Here is a 25,361-nt window from a genome sequence, read left to right as displayed (position 1 = left end):
AATTAGAAACAAATGGCTTTATTCCTCATTTGAGAGCTCCACAGACATTGGGGGGAGTGAGGGGGGGAAGAGTTAGCTTTGCCTGGCCAGTTTTTGGGGAGCTTGCAGACAAAAACACCGCCAGAAGAACCCAAGGAAGGCCTGTGAGAGGAGCAAAGTGCTTCGTGCTCTCTGCAGAGGAAGGAGGGTTTGAGCAGCGGTGTGAGAAGCAGTTGCATGGGTGGGATGAGGCAGCCCATGCACCCCTGCTTTGTGAGAAGCTCAGGATTTCCCCTCCATTGCTACTGGAGAGCAGAGGGGCCAGAGCAGGACAGTGGCCTAGGAAAGCTGCATGGCCATCCCCTGCCCGTGTAACCACACACACCATGTGCCCGTGCACTTGGAGGTCACAAACTGCCTGTTGCAACAAACCTCCAGTTTTGGTGCCAGAATGGCTAAAGAGGATCTTATCAGCTTCTACAAGATGCAGCATCACAGCCTGGCATTGCCTCACGGCATGGCATCACCTCACGGCGTGGTCCTGGGGCATGGCATGGCCTCATGGCATGGTGTCACCTCACAGCATGGCTTCACGGCAAGGAATCATAGAATCCTAGAATCCTTTAGGTTGGAAGGGACCTCCAAGATCATCAAGTCCAACCCTTGAGCCATTAGGGCTCTGAAGTCCTCTGCTAAAACAGATCAGAATCTGTCAGGGCTGGAAGGGACCACAAGGATCCCCCAGTTCCAACCCCTCTGCCATGAGCAGGGACACCTCCCACTAGATCAGGCTGCCCAGAGCCGCCTCCAGCCTGGCCTTAAAGACCCCCAGGGATGGGGCCTCAACCCCCTCCCTGGGCAACCCATGCCAGGGTCTCACCACTCTCCTGGGGAAGAACTTCTTCCTCACATCCAGCCTGAATCTGCCCACTGCCAGCTTTGCCCCATTCCCCCTAGTCCTGTTGTTACTCAATATCATGTTCTCATGGCATCACCCCATGCCCTGGCATCCCCTCACAGCACGGCCTCACGGCATCCCCGCGTGGCATCACATCGCCCTGTGGGCTGGTGCTGCCTCGTGGCACCCTGCTCCAGGGCACGGTATTGCTCACACACTGGGCTGGAGGGAAGGGTGTTTTTTTTTCTTTCCTGAGTAAATTTCAGACCTAACTGAATAAAATTTGAAAGTTCTGTGGTTTTTCCTCCCTTTTTTCCTTTCTTCAAGCAGATCCCCCTGGGCTGGGCACCTCCTTTCCCAGGACAACAGTCCCACCCCCCACCAGGTGGGCTCTGGGGGGCACCTGGGATGCAGGCAGGTGAGGTTTGCACCCTGGCTGCAGCACCAAGCTCAGGGCTGAGACGATTAATTGGCTAATCAGCAATTTGTTAAACGCTTTTACGCTCATCAACAACAAAAAGCAGCTGCAGAGCAGCTCTGCCTCCAGGAGCAGCAGGTGTAGGGATAATCAGGATTTTTGTGCCCCCATGTTAGGGTGGGGGAGATGAGGCACGGAGTGCAGCACCCATGGACAAGGCACCTATGCTGGCCCCATGGCCACCTCTCCCAGCACCTCCTGTGCACTGGGGAGCACGGGGAGCTCTTTGTAGCTGCCACGACTCAGGGCTTTTGGGTGTCCTGAACATGGCATTTGTACCTGAGCCATTGGTTTTCATCAGATACAAAAATCTTCACGAATTAGTCTAATCCAGTTTTGGATACATTTGTCCCCAATGTCCCAGGCTGCTGGCCCCACGGTCCTGGTGCTGTGGGGAAAGAGGGTCCAGTCCCCAATACACCAGCCACCAGGACAGGGGACATCCTGTCCCAGACTCTGCCCGTGACACTGGGGGGGTCACTCCCCATGTGAGACACTAGATGGAGCATCTAACATCACAAATAATAATGTTTTTTTTAATCCCATAAAGAATAAATTGAAGAGCTAAATGAAAACACAGATTAAGTTGTATCCCACAGCTCTCACCCCCGTCTGCTGGCTGGACACGTGCCACCTCCACGGGCACGGCCTGGGCCCTGGCTACAGCCACGGCCTTCTGCAAACCTCCAGGAGCTGCAGGTCCAACATGAGGGAGACAGGGGATGCTTTGGTGGCCACTTCTGCCGCTTCGCTCGAGGCCATCCAGCCCTCCCCAGGTTTGTCTTCAGCTGGGGAGGCAACATGCTCTGATAGCACCTCAGCTGTGAGCCGACCCAAACTGGAGAAGGCAAAGATAGAAGCTCCGGTTTTCTTGATCCAGGAAGAGCTGAAGGTGTCTGATATTCCTGGAAAGCCTGTGGGCGAGTGCTGCATTTCCCAGAGCAATTATGGTGCCAGTGAGGATTACCGGTGATGTCTGTGCGTGATCTGCTCCTCCCAGCAGCAGAAACTTTCCTTGAAATGTTCCTGAAAGCTTCTGGAGCAGAGCCATCGCTGGTACAGCAGAGGGGGAGAGGAAGGGCCCTGGTGCCTACAGGTTGGCATCACCACAGGGTTAGTGTCAGCCCCAAAAGGCTGCTGGTTGAGCATCTGCAACAAGCCACACACGCTTGCCAAGGATCCACCCACGACAGGGGGGTCCCGTCACAGGACCCTCCATCTGCTGCCAGGCTTGCCAAGGCCCTGCGAGGTCCTTGGAGGCCTGTGCCTCAGGCAAGGAGCATGGCAGAGGGCACTGATGTGTAACCACAGACAGGCAAGATGGAAGGAGACAGAACCAAAAGCCCCCAGCCTCTGAACTGCATTCAGCACCACCGCTGTTTGCATCTCCATTTGCTTCAGACCCTCCAACTGTTTGTCTCCTGCTGCTGGCACCTGCAATTAAGAAATGGTGTGACAAGGTGGCAAGCTCCATGGCACAGCATCTCCTGTTCTCTGAACTCAGAGCATGGGCCATTTCAGAAGTGGTTGCCTCCCAAAGGCTCACCAGGTGTTGGGGGGCTTTTTGGACCCATCAAGGAGAAGAGGACAGATGAATTTTACTTGGTGGTGGTTTACTGTCATCAGCAAAATCACTCAGTGGCATGAGTCTGCAGAACCTTACTCATGGTCAAGCTGGGAAGAACAGGGGACGATTTTCAGATCCCAGCTCGAGCCTGCAGTAGTGGTGGAAAAAGAATCCCACTCTGAGGTGCAAATGGAGCAGATTTGCCACTGGAGCCACTGGCTAAGTGTGGATGTTCTCCCCTAAAAACTATTCCCAGTCAGCCTGACCACAGCCACACTGCAAAAACCAAGGGGCACCGACTAAACATCTTGTCTCTTCCTCCTTTAGGAAATTGCAAACTCCCATTTCTTTAATCTAATCATTTGCAGGAGGAGGTATTTTCTCTAGAAAAGCCAATATAAGAGGGCTGAAAGGTCGGATGGGATAATATGTAATCCGTTGAGATAAGGGCTGTTTACAGAATTATTAATCAAACACAAAAGGGAACAGATAGTAACATTTTTTATTAAATATTACAGTGGATCAAAAAGTACAAAATATCTTTTGCCTGCTATGTGATTGGGAAACTATTGGCACATAATACAGTATCAAAAGCATTAATAAGTACAATTTGGAAAACATACAAAAATTGAGTGTTTATAGTTGGCTCAGCTTTATTTCTGGTAGTGTTTAAACTAACGCAAAGGTTACTCAATAACCTTTTAAATGGGAAACTATATAATATTACTGGGCCATTTTTATATATACAAATCATCACCTTACAGAGCATATAGGCTACATAACTTGAATCACAGAAAGTATACAATATTTACAACAAAAGAAAGTTAAAAAAGTATAAACAGCTAGTAGATTATGCTGCCATTATTAGAACATATTTAAAACTGTGGGGCTGGGGGGGGAAGAGGGGAGGAAGAGGAGGAAGAGAACGAGCAAAATATCCACTGGGCTTACAGCAAAGACCGCAGGAAGCGCCCCCGGTGCTGCCCGCCTCGCACCAGCACCCAAGTCCCACCACTGCCTAAACCCCACCTCAACGGAAGCTACACACGAGCTGCTTGCTGCCGGGCCTTCTCCTTTCCACCCCACGACCTTCAGCATCCCTCATGAATCCTGGACATCGTGCGTTTGGACTGCAGCACTTCTTGGAACTAGCTCCCGGTAAATAGATTTATGACTCTATTGCCAATTAGATTCCACAGTTTCCTTTACAAACCTACCAATAACAATGGGTTGATTGCACAAAGAAAGGCTTGTGCAATTTCATTCAATAATAAGGTCCCTTGAACTCAAACAATGCAAACAAAGCCCCATTTAAGACATTTAAAAAAAAAAAAAACAAACGATTTTTTTCAGCCAATGGAGAATTCAATGGTCTTTTGAAAGACTTCCAAGATTTCTGTGAAGAGTTTTTAAACAAATAATGTGCCACTTCTGTTGGGGGATGATGCTACCATTCCTTTTCCTTCGCCCTGACATTTTGCCCAGTATATGATGAGCTTCCCCAGCCAGCAGTGGCCAGTCTGCTCGTGGGGCAGGCGAGGAGCCTTCCTCCCCTCCCCTCCTCTCCCCTCCCCGCGGCCTCGGCACGGCTCCACGAAGCTGACCGTCGAACTCCGAGGGGACCTGACCAAAAGGGACACTTGGCCTCCAGAAGCGCACAACTCCGGGACACACAACTGAACTGAAACGAGGAAGAGAAGCGTTCGCTTTGCCAAACACACCACAAGCGTCCGTTCGCGTTCGCTGCAGAGCTTTATACTCTCTCCCCTTCCCCCCGCCCTCCTCCCCCCGTCCCCAGACCCCTGATCCTCACGAGATTCAGATCTAGTGCAACTTTTACTAGAGATGTCCTCCACACCGTGGCCTCTGCCCAGGTGAGCCTGCGGTTCTGTCTCCTGTACGATCTGTGGAGCAGCGGGATGCTCTGCACTGGCACATCCATGTTCTAAGTTCTACTAGTCTGTTTATCCATCAATTAAATATAGTTTTACCACAGGAATATAAAGTATTTAATTGAAGAAGCTGGATCTTTAACAGTAGACGAGTATATTTTTCTGGTTTCCACCTTTGGATATTGAGTATGATACATTACATATTGTATTTGGCTTCATATCACGGGAAGATTTAATGACATGCCTAGCATGCAAAGTGTTTCTGAGTAGTTTCCATTTTTCTTCTCCCATCGATTCTGCTGTCTTTGAACAGTGACTGAGACGGTTTGAATCACAACCCATTTTCACATTGTAAAAAGCCTCCAAGTGGCACTTGGCTTTATCAATGTCTACGCTCAGCTGCACGGTGGCCATGTCCTGCAAAGCGAACACACATCCACAGGGAAGCTCTTCCGTAAGGAAAACCCAGCCCCTCCACGCCAGGGCTCTCCTGCTGCCATCGGATGCCCAGGGGGAGGCACGGATCCCCGTGGGGGTGTGGAAGGACCATCCCGACCACCGCGCACAACCCCACACCCGCCCTACGAGCCCAGCCCGCTCGTGAGGCACAGGACCCATGAGCCTCCGAGCTAAATCCACATTGGCTCCCATCCTAATTTCTGCAATTCTCAACGTTCTCGCAAAACACCAGTCCTGTTTTCTGGACTCCTTTGTCATCCAGCAGCTTGCGCCAGGGAGGTTTTGTTTTCTAGACCGTTCCTCTGGTAGGCAGGAGGGTTTCACAGCCTAGGTAAGGTTAAGGACAACGCTCGACGAACTCACGGACCACGATACGGGAAAGCAAAGCTGGGTGGGAGGGGAGAAGCGGCCCGGGAGCCATCGCAACAGCAGGAGGAGGGCCAGAGGTGCTCAGCACCTCGCAGGGGTGGTGGACCTGGGGGAAAGGAACCTTGTTTGCATCCTTGCACCGTAACATCGCCCACAGTATGCTCATAACCGTTAAGATTAATCTGAACCAGTTGCTTCAGTTTGTAAACAGTAAACGTTACCACAAAAACGAAACAAAAACGCTGCTCAGAAGTATAAAGGAACTGGAAAAATTACAAACACGTTAAAAACAAAATAAAATCAGGACAGCCACACCCTTTAAAAAAAGTTGCAGATAAAATGATACTGTTTAATTTAAAAAAAAAAAGAAACCCAAAACAAAACAAAAAAAGAAAAAGAACATAAAGAGCACAGAATATACTGGACAAACAAAACTATATAAATTATTGTGACCAAATGTGACACTGGTAGTTTACGAAGTGGATATGTACAGTCAAATTAAACAGTGTTTACCCTTCTGTTCTAATAGTGTTAAAATGAAAACTCTATTGCCGTTTTACTATACATTGCATTGATTGAATCTTTAAAAGTCAGGAAAAGTTACCCAAAAAAAAAAGCACATCCACTGATTGTACAGATTCTCGGCCCGCTTCTCCTTTCCAGGTTCATCTCGAGTCCTTGACTCGTCTGCAACAACGCGTGGCCTCTGGTCCTCGGCTCAGTGAAAGGCAAACGCAGCCCTGGGATCTCACCTGGGATTTCACCTGGGATTTCACCTGGGATATCGCCCGGGATTTCACCTGGACCTGGGATTTCAGTGAGCTCCGGACCGGGCCGGCGCCTCCGCGGCTCCCTTTGAACATTTGCTCTTACCCTATACAAGTCCGTTCAGAAAACACAGATGCAAAGATCCAATGATTTATTTCTTTTTTTTTTTAAAACTTTTTTTTGTTTTTTTTTTTTGGTCTTTTTTCGTTTGGTTTTCATGTTTGGCGGGGGCAGGGCTAAGGGGTGAGGGGGCTGACGTGGGAGCCCGAATTAAAGCAGCAGTCCCGTCTCCACGGGGCTCTGAGGCGCTCCTCGAGGCGGGACACGACTGCCGCCCGGCTGGCAAAGACGCAGGCGGCCAAACCTGCGAGACATCGTCACAGGGGGAGGAATGTCACCAGCTGAACTCTTCTCCTCTCAGACCTTTTTTTGCGAGCGAAAGGGGTTTACAGTTTTGTGCTGGGATGTACTGAGGATAGCTGGGAAGGTGGGAAGGCGGCTTGAGGGTTTATAGCAGCTAAAGGATAAATGCTGTTATGCAAAAGGTCACCGTAGGAGCTTCCTACGGGTGTTGCTGCAGCTAAGTGTCTGTACAGTTGCTGAGAGTTTGCAGGGGACGTGAGGAATTGTCTCTGCACCCTGAAGGAGTGAAGAGCCAACGGCTGCATTAGCGGGGAGAGCACGGTCTGATTTTTCAAGTACTGCAGGGGATGAGAATACCCGGGTGGGAGGCGATTGTTGAGCCCTGTGCACAGGCTTCCCGGATACAAGCCTGGGAAGATGGGGGCTGAAAGGGGGAATTTGTGGCTTTCCAGCACGCCGCCAGAATGGAGGCCATGCACCGGCTTGCTGCCTTCCCCTTCGGGGTCGGGACCCTTGTCTTTCGCCGGGGTCTCCTTTGGCAAGTGCAGAGGAGAGACAGCTCGGATTTTTTTTTCAGAAATGACTTTGTCCAAATCCTCCAGGCTCCGTTTCAAAGGCCGGGCAGCCCCCACGCTTTGAGGGCTCGCTCTGCGGCCGATGATAGGATGCACCATCCCCTCCATCCTCCTCAGATTCTCCAGCCTCTGGGCCTGCTGCTTGCCAGACCTGTGGAGCAACTCGCTGTGTTTTTTCGGGGCTGTCATGGCCATGGGGGACACGCGGCAGGCTTTGGGGTTACAGTCCAGGCTGGTAGCCTGGAACGGGGAGATACCTTTGCCTTCTTGCTGCGCCACGGATGAGTGAGGGTGGCTGGAGCCCAACACCTTTGCAGTCTGTTTGTGCATGCTCTTGGGAAGACTCAAATCTGTTGGCTGATCATCTGAAGAGGCCTCCATGGCTGCCTTTTTTTCTTGCTGATGCAAAGGTGGGCAATAAGTTAAATTTCGCTTTTCTGGGTGTTTGTGTTGAGTAAAAGTAGAAATACTTTCAGATTCTCTGAACATGTCCCGGGGGAGGTACTTTGATGTCTGTTCATTATTAAGGTGGTGTTCTGTGTGCCTATAAAGGCTGTGCAGATGAGGTGATGAATAAAAATCTGCCAAGAAAGCGGGCACATGGGAGTGCTGCAGTGCCCTTTTCTCACTCATTTTATCTTTGCAGTCCTGGATATCCGTCTTCGGAACGTATGACTCGGCAAGAGAACTGAGGTGATGTTTTGAAAAATCACAGCGCTGAGGATCCGGTTTACTTAGCACGTCATGCTTAAAAATGTCATTAATTGATTTCCTTTCATCCTTGGTTTTAAAACTCTGTACATGTTGTATGACGGAGGGACGATTAATTGCTACGGGATCAGAACTAGGGGCATGCGGACCGTGTGATACGCTTGAGGACAGTTCATCTCTGCTGTTCAGTTTCTTTTTGCTGATCAAAGGTGGAGGAGAGCCATACGGATAGCTACACGACAGGGCTGCCCCACTGACCTGCGACAGCAGCTTCTTCTTTGCCAGGGGTGACATGATGCCCGGGTTACCCTTCGAGTAGAGTAGCGGCGTGTAACCGAAGGTGGAGTCATCGTTCATGGACCCGGGCAGCTCCTTCTCCTTGAACATGTCGAAGTTCTGGACCACCAGTACTTTGGGCGTTTGCTTTAGTGCATTGTGGATATCTTCGTTTCCCAGCTGGTCCACTTTCACCGTGCAGTTGGCGATGTAGTCGGCCATCTCTGGCAATTTGTCATCTTCCACGTCACTCTGAGGGGGCAGCTGCTCCGGGAAGGCCGTGAAGGGCATCTCTGGAGGTTCACTTTCTAAGCTGTCAGTAAAAGCTTTGTGCACTCTTTGTTCAGGCTTTGTGTCTTCCAGGGCATCTGCCGGGGGGTGTGATCGCTTCGTGACAGTGACATCCAGCATGGTGTCTTCTTCTGGGGGCATGGATATGCTTGAGGAGGAGGACGAGTGCTCAGCCTCCTCCTTGGCCTTCTCATTGTTCGTGCCATTTTCTGTCAGGTCTGTCTTTTCCAGAGGCAGTGGCCGAGCTGTCTCTGGTAAAAGAGATGCAGGGCCTTGCACGGGTTGTTTCACCTCTCTCACTGCAGGATGCTCAGGAAAATTTTTCTGGTCCGCTGCTTCCTGATCCTTCTCTTGTTCTGATGGAACCTAATGAAACGATTCAACAGACAGCAGTAAGAATGCGGTGCATTTTGGCAGACTGTTCACAACATTATGCATAGCACACCGTTGGCTACTTTTAGAGAAGCACTTGTCCATTGACTCTCTGGAAATGTGAAGGCTCTAACGCCAGGTATTGGACTCAAACAAAGAGACGCACCTCCTGGAGACATTAAGAAATACACCATTCCTGCCAGGGTCACAACAAGGCATTTCAAGCCAGCAGATGTTTGTAACCTGATGAGAGGCACCAGTGGCTTGACCAGATAGCTGAACGCTGGGGCTACACCGGTTTAAAGTTAATTAGGCAAATGCAGGAGAACATAACGCAACCGAAAAAGCTGTAGAAATTCCTCCTGCTAGCCAACTTCACCTACGAAAAGCAGACTATGCCCATGCTTTTTCTTACACAAAGTCTCTCCAGCATAGCTATCTTAAAATTCAGTGATCACAGAAGAGATCATTCACACCCAGTTCTGCATTAAAGTGTGAAAATGATAGAAATGGCATACGAGGAATCCCTATTGTAGGCAGCAAATCACTGCCACAGCTTAACTAGGACACACATTTTTTTATTAACGGATTAAAATGAAGTTGTCAACATTCAGTAAGTGTGTGTGCCTGCTATTACAAACATGGCTTTTATATGTTATCGTCAATGGGCCCGCAGCTCTCTCTGCTCCCCCATTAATAAAGCTTGTGTGCACAATTCACACTATTCATCCCATTATGTCGCCGGCTGAACTGTGACCCGCAGAGGTCACCGGAGCGTCCCATCTGCGATCCAGCTGACTGACAGCCCTTTTCAAAACTGCTGTCACTCTCCTCTGACATGTCGTGGTAGGAGACAGTCATAAAACAGCAGCATTGTGCGGGTCCTTTATTATTATTGTTTTCTTTCTTTCTTCGTTGTAAAGATAAGAAGCATCAAGAAAGTTATTATCTAAATGCTGCTTTATGCTCTGTCAGAGGAGCGGGGGATCGGACAAGGTCCTCCCGAATCTAGCCCTCTCAGAGATTTATTTCTTCACAGCTGCTTTTAAATATTCCTGTCTGTTTGGTTGGCCTATTAGTTACAGTGTCTGTTAGTCATCTGAACTTCTTCTTTTTAAACTCGTAGCTGCCTTTTGCAGCCAAATACCATCATTAGGTCCTTTACAAAGTACCATCGCTAGTCTCTTGAGCTTATAAAATTACAGGAAAATACCAGACAGATGAGTAAAGAAAGGAGGAGGGAAAAAAAAAAACAGAAATCATACTTAATAACCGTACATTCTGCTCTTTGTTTCTGTTAAGCAACATTTTGATTGAAGTTTCAGCTATTGTGAGGAAATGTGCAGTCTAAGGCTAATAGCATTTTGTCTGGTATCTCGTTACACTGACAATGTCATTGTGACAGCAGGAAAACAGCGACGAGCACAAAAGCAAATGCAACCCTAATAAATTAAAGTTATAATCTCTTCCTGCATACTTCTTGCGGTGTATGAATTGAACATGCAACTGAGAGGACTCCACATTTGTATCTTCATGACCCTTCTACAGCTCACAGCTACGGCCAGCTACTGGCCCACACGCAGAAATGGTTTAAGCAGTGGCGTGGTTGGGGCCATGCCTGCAGACCTAACTGTGTGACTACAGAGGCTCCCTGTGAGCCCCATAAGGGCCACATCCCAAGCACGAAGCCCTCCCTACGGCAGAGCATAGATGAGCTCTGTGCCCACCCTGGCTGGAAGCCTCCACCCCTGCAGACCCCTTGGCTGCTCGAGCTTCGTGAGACCACCTACCCATACGGTGACCTGCATGAAGGCTGAGGTCCTTTATCACCTACCCTGATTAAATAAAGGCTGGGCACATCTTCCATCCCAGTCAGGGAGGAGACATTATTTCTGCTATAAAAGGTACCATTTTACAGTAAGAAACTGCTGTAATTGTACGTTTTTATTGTCTCGCCTAGGCTCCCTGCATTTCCGATCAGCGTAGCGTAAGAGCTCTTCCTGCAAACCACACAAAAATAACTGCAGTTTAAGCAGCAGGAAGTTTGAGATGGGGAACAACAAAAGCAAGGAAATTCAATGTTAAGGCTGGCGCTCTCTTGCTGACTTGTTATGTTGTGCTTAGCAGTGGTGGTACGGATAGCATGCAACGTATCTTGCTGATCCAAGGCCCCTCAATAAATAACCAGGCATGAAGGAACGACAAGGGCAGGGAGCACAAGCCTTCACTTCCCATCTCCTTGCTTTGGGCAATGCGTGTTCCACAATTTAAAACACAAATTCTGGTTTGGCAGAAGAGGAAATTGTCCTTGTAAGCACAACTTAAATTGGTTGTGGGACATGAAAAATCAAAATTTTCTGTCCTCAAAACTGGGGACACAAAGTCTCAGAGGTGTATGCGTATACTGGCCCTGCACTGTTTTTTTTAAACAACGAGGAGGAGGATTGTTGGGAGCTGACTCACTACCAATTGCCAACCTGGTTTAGAAACAGGACTTACGTACCTGCCAGACAGCAATGAAGTCAAAGGAGCAACCACAGCCTGCCGGATTCTTTAAATACTTAAGTTTCACTGCAAAGCCTTGAAGGCTGCTGTGATGTGGCAGACTGAGACAGGAAAAGCAACGTCTTGTGTAGGGGTTATGTGTGAGGAGCACTTGTACAGGGATTGTGTGTGAGGAGCTTCACCGCCTCGTTCACACAGGGTGCAAGCAGGGCACAGCAGAGAGTGGGCAGGATGTGCAAAGGAAAGTGCCTAAGTACCACTGGAGCAATGACCCCGTTGATTTGGTATCATTTAGCAAAACACATGAAATTTACCCTGATTTGTAGACAAAAATATGAACTCTACTGATCTACCTCACCTCTGGCTGTGAACAGAAAATCTGTTCTGTGAGGTAGGAAGGTACCTAAGCGTGCAGATAACGTGGCTCTACGTGGAAACTGGGACCTGCCCAAGAGCAGCAGGTGACAGAAGAGGAACCTATCTCAGCTGAAAGCCACCTGTGGCACCTGAGAGGGAAGTCCATCTCAGTTAGGGCTTGGAAGGTGGTTCCCTCAAAATCTGACCTTTCCGTCCAAAGAGAAATGTAGTATAACACAATAAAAATCCTGAGGAGTGTTTTCTGACAGACGTGCACACATCTGTGAGCACAGAAGGGCTGATCCAGAGTTTACCATTATAAAAATCAGCTGTGTCCAACAGTGACCACAGTATTATCAACAGTATTAGAGGTTCCCGCACCCCATACTTAGATTAGGAAATAACTGCGGTAGTCGTGTGGTTTCCTTTTGGCTGCTGCTGATTTTTAGTGGTGACCACTGCATAATACCACGAGCAGAAATGGTACTTGTTACCTCCCGTGCTTGGTCTTCTGCCATCAGTGCTATGCAATGTGGAGCTAACCAGTTACTGTTTGTAACCCAGCAAAATCCCAACACAGACAGTACCACAACAACTAAATTTCCATTGCTGAGCAAACTCCAAGGCCAACTGGTCGGAATTCTCCAGTTTAAATTATACACTTTATCATTGGATTTCACGTGATTAAAGCCGTGCATTTTTAATTGAAAAGTTGAAGAGCAGAAAAGCAACCAACCTCAGATGCATCTTGGGGTTTCTGTGCATTATCTTTTTCCTTCTTGCTCTTTTGGTTTTCATTTTTGACGCGTTTTGTTCCAGACACTTTTGTTTTCGCTTCACCCTCCTGGGAACTGTTATCCTGTTTTCGAGGTTTCACTGGAGGCAGTGGCTTATCTTCCTCTCCTTTAATAAATCTTTCATATGGCAGGATTAATCTAAGGGATTAAGGAACAAATAATTGATCAGGTTTTGCCATTCTAGCAAAGAAGAAAATATATCTACTACGAGCAGTTTACTTAATAAATCCATTTTCTTCCATGCCATAAAAGCAACAGTGCAAACTCTACATCTATAAAATTGAGTATGATAAATCAATTTATTTGGCAAGATTATCATGTGGCATAAATTCAGTGGAGCTGGAGGTGGTGTGGATCAGTAATGCTGCAGTGGTTTGTCAGGCTACACCCATTGGTACCAGATGAGGATAGGAGCCACAACGTTTCACACCGCTTTAAAAAAGAAAATCCACCATTTATTTTTATTTTCCTTCTCTACCCTTAAACGCATGCAGCAAACCTCAGGAAAACACCTACACAGCCAACTTGACAACAGCTACACAATTTCTAGGCTGGTGGTTCCCTTGAGTGCAAGGGCGAGCGCCAGGACCTTGGTGAAGATGATGAGTAGGGCTGCAGGAAACCCTACACATTGGTGGGCACAGCCCCTGGCACCAGCCCGCCACCACCCATACAGAGACAGTCACCACGCTCCCTGCCTTCACCAGTGACCCTTTCTTTAAGGAAGGAGAGGAAAAGACTAAAAGCAAGGGAATTTTTCACCGTGGAACTGCTCATCGCAACGTGCACAAAATCGCTCTAAAAAAGCAAGGAAGAAACTCCAACAAAAAATATCCTCCCTTGAAAGCATCAAACACCCTGAGTTTTAATCTATCTGTTTTCCCTTTGCAATTCTTGATCTGAAAGGAAAAATAACTGAAATAATTAAAAGGGATGGATTGCATTACAATCTCAGTTTCAACTTCAGTGATTAAAGTTTTTATAATGCATTTGGTATGATTAATGACTCACTGTGGGATTAATACACGACTCAGACTTTAAAAATATGAACTTTAATACAGCAAACATAATTTGTTTTAAAAAAAAAAAAAGACGAGTTGACTCTACGAAGAAAATGTACTTTGCTTATAAACAACATAAATCTGTTCAAATACCAGGAATCCTTAATTATCTTTAATCTAAGACTCCAAGGCAGAAACCTCTTTGGTTCAGATATTCGTTTGTTATCCTAGAATCAGTTTCTAAGCATGCAATTTTGATTTACATACTTAGATGTTCAAACACAGTTTGGGCTTAAGAGAGCAGAAATTAGATTGCTCGTGATCATAATATTTTACATTTTAATAAAATACAACATAAATTATGTTAAAATATAAACCTAATTTATGCTATATTAGAAACAAAATTCATTAACTGAGCATGCTCTGACATGGTATGTGCAAAGAGGCGTGAATAATACTTTCTAGCCCTGAATTTGGCAGGGCTCCAGTAATGAAGCTAAGCAGAGCCCACAGGGAATATTCATCTTCAGATCCCATTACAAACTGAGTTTAAACATGTTACAGCTGCTAAAACTGGAAACTGCTCCCTCTATGCAAACTTAGCAAAATAATACGTAGTTGCCAAATACCTGCTTCCCACTGTAATATTACAGTTAATGTTTATATAATAAAAAGCACAACTAAGCAGAATAAGAAAAAAATAATCTTGTTCATACTTGAGGCTGCTACATTTCACTCGCCAAGCGCAAATATCGGTGCAAACACCCAGTTCCTCCCCGCGCTGCACTTTGGCTTTGGACTTCACCAGAGGCAAGGTTGGGTTTCATACAGGGCAACGCCGAGGCCGCCTCGCCATGTGTTAAGTATTTCAAATCGCTTTTAATAAAAACACATTTTATTACAATAATTGTTAGCACTGCGAGGGGAGTGTTTGACTTTGTTTTGTTTCCATGGGAACGCGTCGCCCGTTAAAAATCGACATATTCCATCCGTAGAGGTCCCGGCCGCTGCCCCGCATCCCACGGGAGACGGGGCCGCTCTCCTGGCCCACGGGAAGCCCCTTCCATGAAAGATGCCATGGGATTAGCCCTGTGGCTACAGCCAGGACGGGAGCAAGGCCCGGGCCACCACGATTCTCCACCGAGCCTCGCAAGGTAACGCGGGGCACGAGCGCCGCCTCCTCCTGCTGCACCTCACCAGAACTCATTAGCTTTGGTGCTAATTAGTAACCGTGGCTTAAATTTCCTTTTCTGATCTTAAGGGTTCACGTGGGAGTACAAGGTTTTCATTTTAGTTATTTTTCACTGAGCTCAGCAGTTGGCAGGCCGACAGCAGTAAAAATACATTTCGCATAGCCGGTCAAAGGCCCGGAGCCAGCGGCAGGAAATCTGGAATTAAATGTTTCGTGTATCGGGGAGGCGGCATGACTAAGGTAAAACTGAATCAAAACACAAGGATGGCTTGTTCTAGGATTTTTCCCCTCCTGGTTTGAGATGAGGGTTGGTGGATTTTGGGGGGCGGCTGGAGAGGGTCCGGGCAGGAACCCCGGGGCGTGGCACGGAGGCGAGCCACACCAACAAGCGCCGCTTCACGTAGAGATTTCCGTCGGTTGCAATTTTCACTGAATGTTTTTTCAGTTATCCTGTCATGGTACAAGACAATTACCCACAGGATATGATCTTATCATTTGATTATTAGAAGTTTTTACAGCGCAGGAGTAATAAAGCTAACGCAGCTCTCGGAACATGTAAGCAGCCGGCTCACATGCCATGAAAGCAGCCGGCTTAGCCAATTTAAGGTCAATATTGCCCAACACCGGAAGAATGTGATCTGCTCTTAGCCAAATAGTTTAGCAGAATGTGACATGTCTGAAACCAGCACGAGAATATATATAATTTTTTTTTTTTTCCCAAATCTTTGCAGCGCAGCTAAGATTTAATCAATCTTTGCGCAAGGAGAGGTGAAGACAGCGTCCAAAAACGCGGAGCCAGACCCCTCAAATGTATCGCAGTTTGGGAACAACAACCACGTTTTCAGTCACTTTGAACCGTGGCTGTATTTCTCGGCAGGGGGAAGTATCAAAGTCTTCACAAAAAAAAAAGGAAAAGAGGGGGAATATTTTGCGGTCTAAAGAATATTTACTTGTAAAGCCTACGAGAAGACCAAATAAAAGGGTCTTTATCATGATCAAGATTCCAATATTAAGATTAATAAAATGTATTATTTATAAGCCAATTAACATAAATAGAATATGTAAGCACTAGTGTATTAAAAAATCTTTCCACAGGCAGCAGATTTTTAGCAGCATGAGGCTTTTTTTTTTTTTTTTTTTTCCTGGAATAATACAAGAATAACATTTTCCAGCCAAGAGCAGAAACAGTAGGGGAGTCTTTGCTATCACAGGGCTTCTTATTAAATTCAGTCACTGTGAAAAGCCAGTTTTTCCTTTTTTATCTTTTTTTTTTTTTTTTTAAATAAAGACAACTTAAAATCAATACAAGTTAGATTAACAAATCAGTACTATACTAATCCTGATTTATTACAATCGGCAATATTAAGTTTAATCACGTATAAAATGCTACTCAAAAAAAGATTTTGCTTTACTAAGTCCTGAATTAAATAATGGTGCAGAGTGTACTGAGTTTTTAGATCTGCATCATCCGATATTATGAAAAATTCAATGTACTTCTCTGCAGCAGATGTCAGAGGTCAGCAAATCTATTACAGTAATGTAAGTAATCTGGCTTTCTGCCAACCTTTTTTTAAAAAACACTGAAGCAGATAATTTTATATTTACAAATTCTAAAATCCTCCAGGGACTGGATCTCTTTCCCAACAAAAAGCAGAAACTTCACATTAGAGAAATGTATTTCACAGTATATCAAACATGTCTTCATCATTAGCATTTCATAAAAAGAAGAAAAAGCCCTTTATCTTTATTAGTCAACATTTTTTTCCCAGCTATGGAACTAACAATACAAGATCTCAGCTGAGCCAGTAACCACTACATTTTCATGTATTGATTATGCAGAATGAATGACTTTTTTGGCCTGACTCTGCTTCATGGGACACATGAGAGCACATCTATTTATAGAAATGATAAAAAAGTAGGTACAATAATGCAAAGGATCTGACCAGCCCAGAAAGGGGAAGGAAATTAAATGTTAAGGCTGCCAGTTTCCTCTTTAATTCTCCCCACTGTGCATGGCTATGACGGGGCGCTCGGGCCGGGGAGAAACCATATGCCCAGGACACGCAGGGTGAGGGAGGCAGTTCAGCACAACCCCTACACTATTTTCTTTTATTGCTTGTCTTAATGTTTATTTTTGTTTTCTTTTTGGCAGAATAAAGTATTCCAGCACATCTCTCAGTGACATCATTTGGCTTTCTCAACAGCTCCAAGCCTCTCCCTTCCCCTCCCCCCCAAAAAACCCCAATGCACCATAGAGCCTCTCAGACACAAGAATAATCTTGGAAAGGCTTAAAATACAAAGACCATTCACTGAGAGATGCTGTCCCATTCCCATGCTTGGCCAGAAGGCTAAGGAGGCTAACTGCAATGGGAATGGAAAAAGATCTAAATCTGCTCCACCAAACAAATACAGCAACTGGTTAACCCGTGGAACTCACTGCCACTGGATATCTTGGGGCCAAGGGATTAGTGAGATTATGCATGGATTAGATGCTAATGTAAATCATGAGAACATTAAGCTCTTAGAGTTTCAGAAACACTGGAAAGGGACAGGCAATACATCTCTTTACTGGTAGGAGTCTGGAAAACTCTTTCCTCCCTGGCACAATATGCCACAGTGGCTCCGGCTCCTTCCCCTGAAGGTGCTGCTGGCGCTTGGGGGATGAGATGGTCAGTCTGCCTGGTTCAACAGGGCAACTGTCTGGGTCAGCAGGTCCTTACAGCAGCTGCTGAGCCAGGACAGCTCAGGGCAGCTCCAGCAACAGTCCCCACAGTGCAAAAGGGCCCCTATTGATAATCTCAGTGAGAGAAAAATGGTTCTTACTCCCAGGAAACTCAGGGGGAAAACATCCAGTTGTTTTAAGGTTTTTTTTAGGAATGCAGGAACTATGGTTCCAAGAGAAGTCCTGTCCATTTTACCCTGATGCTCTTCAAAAGGGCTAAATCTTGGAGCCATGCTGTCAATGTAAGCATAGGAAACAAGCCACCTTCAACAGCAATCAGCTGGCTGCAACAGCCAGGAGCAGGACAGCTCTCCTGGGATCCATCAGCAAATTCCCAGCAGAGAAGAAGGGAGAGGAATAACCCAAACTCTGATGTCTAAGCCTATTTTCCAAAATGGGAATATAAAATACATTGAGGGAACCAAGAGGCATGTTCCTCAAGCCTGATTCCCCCAGACCAACCCAGGGGTTGTGGAAGCAAGCCTCGCGTGCTTTTGTGCACAACACAACAACAATAGGTTTATTTGCATTTGTCTGAGGTGCAAAACTGGCATGTATTTTATCAGCAAAGACAAAATACTTTTGAGCTCAATTTTCTTGCCAAAGAACTTTCCTTCCTTAAAGAAATGGCTCTTTCATCCTTTCATCAACAGCCCACTGGGAGTGCTGGTGGGTAATGAGAATGGCTCGCTGCTGAAAGGTGGGAACTGCGTTGCTGTAAGGGAATTCAAAGACACTTTGTTTGAAGTAAACTGGAAATTAGTGACATTACAAACACAGCTGTTGATTTAGCTGCATAGCCAGGCAAGGGAAGCTCAGGCACTTTCAATCCTATGGCTCAGAAGGGAGAGATGAACCGCCCCAGTCTTCTGCCTTCGGAGCAGACTTACTGCCTAGGGAAGATTCAAAGGAAGGGTGACAGGGACAGAGCAGCTTCCCCAGGTCACTCTACCAAAATCACTGCAAGCCTCTGTTTTGGCCACAGTCACCACTTCTGCATCTAAAGGTAGACATATGATTTGTTTGGTAGGTCCATACGGTCCCTGCAATGCTTGGTCCCTTATGATCAGAACAAGGTTACAGATGCCATTTTGCATTGCCTGTGGGGTGCAAGTCTCCTGGAGGGACTCCAAAATCTTGCCAACCCTTCCCAGGAGCTCTGAGACACACCTCCACTGCACAAGGTTGAAGAAACTAGAGGGAACCCCTGCCATGTTAGCAAAGTCCTGCAGTAAAGTACATGGTGGAGATTCCCAACAGACCCGGGGAATCAAGGGAGAGATCTTACTCTCCACCCCTGATGCTGCTCTTGCAAAGGAGAATGGCACATCCCTCATTGCACAGCACCCTCCTGGTGCAACGCAGCTCCCAGGAAGGAGAAGGGGCTTGTCTCCCTGTGTAGAGCCCATCCTCAACCCTGGATGTCAAGAAATGAGGTTAGCATGTGAGAGGCACTTCATCTGATGTTGACCAACGGTGAGCCCTCGGCTCCATGCTGGTACCCCAGGAGCACTCACTAGACACACTGCAGAGCCTCAGTGCCCACTGAAGTGTCAATGCCCATGTGTATGGTGGGCATCTGGGAAGCTCCCCACTGCTGGAAGGCAGTGCTCAACTGTCCAGCACTCTTGCACCCCAGGACTCCTGCTGGCTCCAGTGCTGGCTGGTAAGTCTCCAAGGCTGAAAACCCAGAAATTTTGAAAAAAAATGTCTGTTCTCAGATGTTTTGAATGGACAGCTAAGGATCTGTTTTAATGGTAAACAATTACATTCCTCTGTCATCTGATACTTTTTAAATTTTGGGGAGGGGGGAAGCTTTCTGAATTTTCAATAGTTCCTTTGTTAAAGCATCTGTTACTCACATAATTGAAAAGATGTTTGTTCAGTGGTATGCTTGAGAGTACAGTTATTTAATCTTAATGATAAAGCCCTGAGGGCAGAAAATCATAAGTAGAAACCTCTTGTTATTTATCAAAAAGAAAAAAAAAAAACAAAAAAACAACAAACCAAAAACCCAGGAAAAGAAAGAGAGAACTGAGAACTGAGACACCTCGTCTATCTTCAGGCTTAAATTTATGCTTGATGGAAAACTATTGAGACAATTTGCAATTTGCAAAATTTTTTGGGAGTCTGGGACTAGCTGAAGTGCGAGGGGGGCAGGAAAGTGGAGTGAAGGAAGAAATAAAACAACAAAATTAGTACGACAAGAAAAAACGGCTGCTTGGCAAGCTTTTTTAGGTCAAACAAAGAGCTAGCTGTAGTTTACAGCATGACATAACATTTGATTAATTTTTGCCCAAGGATGTTTTCACACTTAACAGTGTAAATCAAAACCTTTTATTAATTACAATGTGTATTAAAAGATAAGCATAAGCATAATCATGTAGATGCTACACTAGCCTCCTATTTTTCCTTCCCTCTAAAAGATTGGCTGCTGTTTCCTACAAAACTCCACTGAAATGCTTACACGCTACCAGAGTTATCCAAACGTTTCAACAAAACCAAACAGCATTTGCATGGAGCACGGGGCTCTCTTACATATTGAATTACTGCACAATATCCCCAGGGTAGAGAGACTTTATGGCTGTTAAAGGGAAACCATGTAAGAGACTTACTTTGACCCGGCTTGTGTTTCTGATAATATATAACATTTATGTGAGTGATTTAGACAGAGAAATGGCAGAATGGACTCTGAGCTGTACAAGACTTTGTATCTCCTGTGGTTTAGTCCCCTGGTAAGGGACAGATGTGCAGGGTGCTCTGCAAGTGCCCAGGGGCCACACTCACAGCCAGAATAAAACCCTCTGCAGGTCTGTGTCCAAAGCACGGGCGCAGCCACCCTGTTGGATTGTGAAGAACCATGACCTGCTCTCACCTTACTTGTGAGGGCTGGGATATTACAGACACTGCTGAAGAACAGGACACAGCTTGTGGGGTGCTCTGGGTCCATCCCTGCTGCAGACTCGAAAGGAACCAGGCTCCCTGCAGCACCCTAAGAGGCCAAAAGGGCTACTGCTCTATGGGACCATACAGCTGCCTGCCATGGCACCTTCAAACACTGACATGCCTGTCCACCCAAGCAGCTGAGGAGCATGTCTGCACGCTGTTGCACAGCACAGTTCCCAGCCTGTGTGTGTTTCTGCATAGCTTGTGCACATGGCTTGCTTTGGAGGAAACAAAGATGAACCACAGCCAGACTAGGAGTCAGAAAAAGGCCCCAGTAGGCAATTACGTGTATTTTTGTTTTGTTCAATGTATTTTATTGGGAACTTTATATACATTGCAAAATAGCAGGTTGGTTTTTTTTTTTTTGGTTTGGGTTTTTTTTCTCATATATGAAAAATCCCTCACAACGACGTCACCAGCACTGCAGAAACACAGCCTATCATTCACACAGGAAAATTAAAGCTGCCGATCACATATTTTGTGTAAAAGTGAAAGAAACCTCAAACTCTGCATGTGAAAGCCACATCTGCAGTACTAGGGGAAGGCAGCAGGGAGAAGAGTACTTCGCAGAAAAGCAGCCGTTTCTGAGGGTTTCTTGATAAGAGAGAGAGATGCAGGGTACTGACAAGGGCTGCAAGAGTTTCACAGGAAAGGTTCGGGCTCAATCAGCTCCTACCAACCACACACGCCTCTAGCTTTCTGTGATCCTGCAAGGTAAGTGCATTAAAGGAGCACAGATGAAGAAAATAACAATCAAAACAAGTCCGAAGCTCTGTATGGTCCGAGTTGTGCACAGAGCAAGAGCCCTACGATGGGGAAACATTAATGCTTTTTATATTGGTAATCATCTGTTACACGAGCAATTAAGTACAGTACTAATGGACTATAGCCAAGAGCCTGGTACTAATATTAAAAACTGACAGAGATGAATAGGTTTGGAAGGAAAACTAGGCTGACAAAGACATTTTTATGAAGTGCTTGGGCCTATTTGGAATAACCCAATCAGAGGCAGGTTCAGACCAGCCATGCCTACAGTGACAATAACGCATTCATTGCCATTCTATGACGCCTGCTATGCTTTAAATAAAAACACCCATTGCTTCTACTCAGCAACCTGCACTTTCATTATTATACTCATTAATAAAACAAAAGTTGTCTAACTAATATACAAATAACACTTACTGAAATGCTGGCAGCCTTGCCTTGTTTTAAAATGAAACCAGTTACTGGAAACACAAACCGTACTACATGAAAAATGAATCGGTTGATAATACACACAAAATCTTTCTTTCCCTTTTACCAGGGAAACAAAGCAAACACCACAGTGACAGAAGCACAACAGTAGGAACCACCACAACCCCTGCTCCAAAGAGGGGGGCACGGAGACAGGAGCAAAGCATTCCCCACAGCCTTTAAATTTGGCTTGCTTTCAGCTTTTGCCACCCTGGGTACCACGGGTCTGCAGCAATGCGTTGGCTTTTTAGAGGTTGTAAGCACCTCTGAGTAAAGCAATGTTTCTTCATGGGATTTGCTAGGCAGAGGCAACTCTGCCCTCTCCATTTCTTGGATGTGTGTTTCTTTGTTTCCTTTTTGCCCTTTGAAATTCCACCTTGCAGAGGGGAACCTGGAGAGGGCAGGAAGGTGGGATGCAGCTCCTGAACGGGACATACGTGCCACTCCACTCCCCAGCATCCTAAGGATGTCACCGAAAGGTCCCTGCCACCTAAGCAGCCTTGATATGTTAAAGCTGGTGCAAACAGCTAGTAGCTTCTCTGTCATCTTGGAAGAAACCTAGTTAACACAGCACAGATGCCCTTGAGATCTAGTTGTAGAGATGAATGGCAAGGCTAAGTCAAACAGCAGCAGGTTCAGCGAAGTCAGGGAACTGCCTGCTCTGCCTCCAGTAAGAAAGGAAAGGCCAGTAGGACTCAGAAAGGAAAAATCATGAGGTTTATTCAGCATTTACTTCCCAGCTTAATTCAATTTCCAGTTTAGCTTTACAGCTCACCTTGATGTTAGAAAATATATGTGTCCTGAATCATGAACGTGTGTTCCTGCACTGCAGTTCTAGTTTTAGATTAAATGTCATCGGAGCACTTTGGCTATAAATGAGCATTACATTTACAGGTGCTGTAGTTAGAATTACCAGCTGAAACAAACCATGACAATTTAATTTACTTTTTTCCCCAAGTCTGAGGCTTAATACAGCTTTCCTGTGGTGGAAAACCACTAGAAACCCAGAGATTGGACTAGTCACCGAGGTTTTTTTCTATGGTCTGTTTTTTCAGACCAGATTTGTGTATTTTAGGTAAGCTCAGGGCTAACCTAAAGATCCTAAAAGATTTCTTCTCCAAATGACATCTTTTGACGGCCTGCCAGAGACCTGGAAGATAGGTGCTGCCTCATATGAGACCTAACCCAGAACTACACAACAGACTGGCATCCAAGAACTCAAGACTTGGACACTTTGGCGTGCTAAGACCAATCTAGCCATAAACTAAAAGACTGGTTCAATCAAGGCAAGCAGACCTGCTTTTGGGTAGCCTGGAAAAGCTTTTCAGTCTTGAAGGCATCATGAGTCTGCTCAGGGTTTCTGTTGAGCACAATGGGCTTTGTGGCACTTCATGGCATACCCCTGAGTAACTGCTAAGTCAAATAGATGAGTCTCTATGCATTGAAGAGGAGCACAGTTCAAGGGGTTTGCATGTAAAAAAATAAACCACTAGCATGAACACAGAATAGAGACAGTGGTTCATGGAGTATTTGTGAATGGCTCATTTATTTTTCCACAACTACAAGAGATGAACTCTCTTGTGACCAGCATTGAGCCCAGCAACACTTGCTCCCTGTGCAACCTAAGCTCAGAGAGACCAAACTCAGGCAGGGAAAAGCCCCATCCGATGCATTCAGCAACTCACTCAATTTGCTGTGCTGCTTGGCTTGATCTCCAGAAAGCTTCTAACTTTTATCGTGGCATTACATGTAACTTCTTTGTGCACCCAAGTCCTTACGTAGGAGACATCTCCTGTAAATGAGGGTGATCAATCTCCCCCTCCACTCCCCCCTGGAGCAGCCAGCACCTAAAGCACTAAAAGAAGGTGGGAAAATCCACAGCTCTTGTGCACAGGCAAGCACAATCTCTTCTTGACCCCAGCAAAGTAACTTGTTTATGCCCTGTACAAGAGACTGGACCTTCCTTATCTGAGCCTGAAATTGCTGGTATTAACATTTGCTTGTCTAAGGAAAAAAAAAATAAATAAAAAAAAAAAGATTTGTTTTTTAAAAACCATACCAAATCAAAACAACATTCCCGCTCCAGTATTGCACTCAATGTGTGCTGGCTTCACAAGCCCTGGAAGTTATTATCTACATGGGAAGAATAAGAAATCAACAGTTCTGACCAGCAACAATAGAGTGTTTGGCAGCAGCTTGCAGGCAGGGAGGAGGGAAGGAATGCAATGAAGAAGAGGAATGCAACGCTCTGCATGACCTACAACATTAACAGCACCCTGCATTGTGGGCCACCCCATTATTTTGATCACAACCACAATTTGCTTAATTGGTATTCCTAAAAAACAACAGAAGACAAGTGTTTGCATCAATTAGCTGTCGTTTCTTATTCTTCCTTGAGTATGTTTTGCTCGATTTTTCAGCTTCTTCAGCTGGAAAGCTGTTGTAAAAATTAAGATACGTACCAAAGAAAAATCAGATGCTTGTTTTATTTATTTAGTCACTGGAGACATACACTCTGGTTTAAATTACAACGGATTATCTGACTAAACTGTTGGGGGAATATTTACTGTATCTTTAAGAAGCCTCTTTCTCTCTCTCTCTCTCTCTCTCTCTAATTCTTTATAAAATGCTTTGAAGGCTCTCCAAATTAATTTTTTCATTATTAAACAAGCATTTCAGATTTGTTATCTTACCTTTCATAATGTCTGCGAGTACATGTAGCAGCACTTGTGCTTCCAGGGTTACCACCTAATTCATCATAAATATGTTTCCATTGTCGACGGGCTGTTATCTGTAAAAATGGCAATGGAAAATTTAATCTTGCGTCTTTACAGATTCTACAGTGTTTGAGTTCACAACAACAAATGCATGTGTGACACTTTCAGAACAGCATGTACTACAAGCACTATAAAAGCCCCTACAGAATATATAGTGCACAGAGCTTTGGGTGTTTTTTTTTTTTTTTTGCAAGTTAACACTATGTCTATTTTCTTTCTCTCTAAAATGGAGTGATCTGAGTGATTCATTATCAAGTCACAAGCAATACAGCCTCACAAAAGAGAATCTCAATCAATACAGGGTCATTAAGCATCAGAAGTTATGCAGACAAATCCCACGGTGAATTATGAAAATGAAGCTCAAACCATACTCAGCACAAATAATGATTACATAGTTATTTTAACTGAATTAGAGAAAATAAATCTGCTGCAAAACCCAAACCCACCACAGAATTCTGTAAATCCACAAAAGCATGGTTCGTAACTCTATATGTTACAAGCTGTTTATTTTCATCCATTTATGTCAGTAAAATATATAGATCAAATAGTAATGAAATCTTAACATACTCCAATGTTAATATTTGAGCTATGTATTTTATTGGACCACGCTGATGAAAATAAACATCTTGTAACATATTGAGTTGCATACCATGGTTCTGTGTCTTGTTTTTTTTTTTTTGGTACAGAAATTAGGATTATACAGAATAACAGATGGAAGACCTGGCAAAATAATTGTTTCTGAATACCATTTCATTATTTTATATATTCTGCTGTACTTAAAACAGGAAGAAAAACAGGAATAGGACAAGCACAACAGATCACTCTCTTTTGC

General features: G+C 45.4%; 1 protein-coding gene across 1 annotated transcript in view; it reads right to left on the bottom strand.

Moving 5' to 3' along the window:
• Nucleotides 1-6,644: 6,644 nt before the first annotated feature.
• Nucleotides 6,645-25,361, bottom strand: part of ARID5B (AT rich interactive domain 5B (MRF1-like)) — a gene marked incomplete at its 5' end in the record, with an annotated part of 33,972 nt that continues 15,255 nt past the window's right edge. The window contains 3 exons of the mRNA XM_008941279.1: nucleotides 6,645-8,992; nucleotides 12,597-12,795; nucleotides 24,446-24,543. Of these exons, the coding sequence (XP_008939527.1) occupies nucleotides 6,857-8,992; nucleotides 12,597-12,795; nucleotides 24,446-24,543 (2,433 nt within the window). The remainder of the gene's footprint in view (nucleotides 8,993-12,596; nucleotides 12,796-24,445; nucleotides 24,544-25,361) is intronic.

Source organism: Merops nubicus, unplaced genomic scaffold (assembly GCF_000691845.1).
Source record: "Merops nubicus isolate BGI_N331 unplaced genomic scaffold, ASM69184v1 scaffold10660, whole genome shotgun sequence".
Classification (NCBI taxonomy): domain Eukaryota; kingdom Metazoa; phylum Chordata; class Aves; order Coraciiformes; family Meropidae; genus Merops; species Merops nubicus.
Note: the sequence above shows the minus strand (reverse complement) of the source record. Positions and strands in the feature narration are given on the sequence as shown.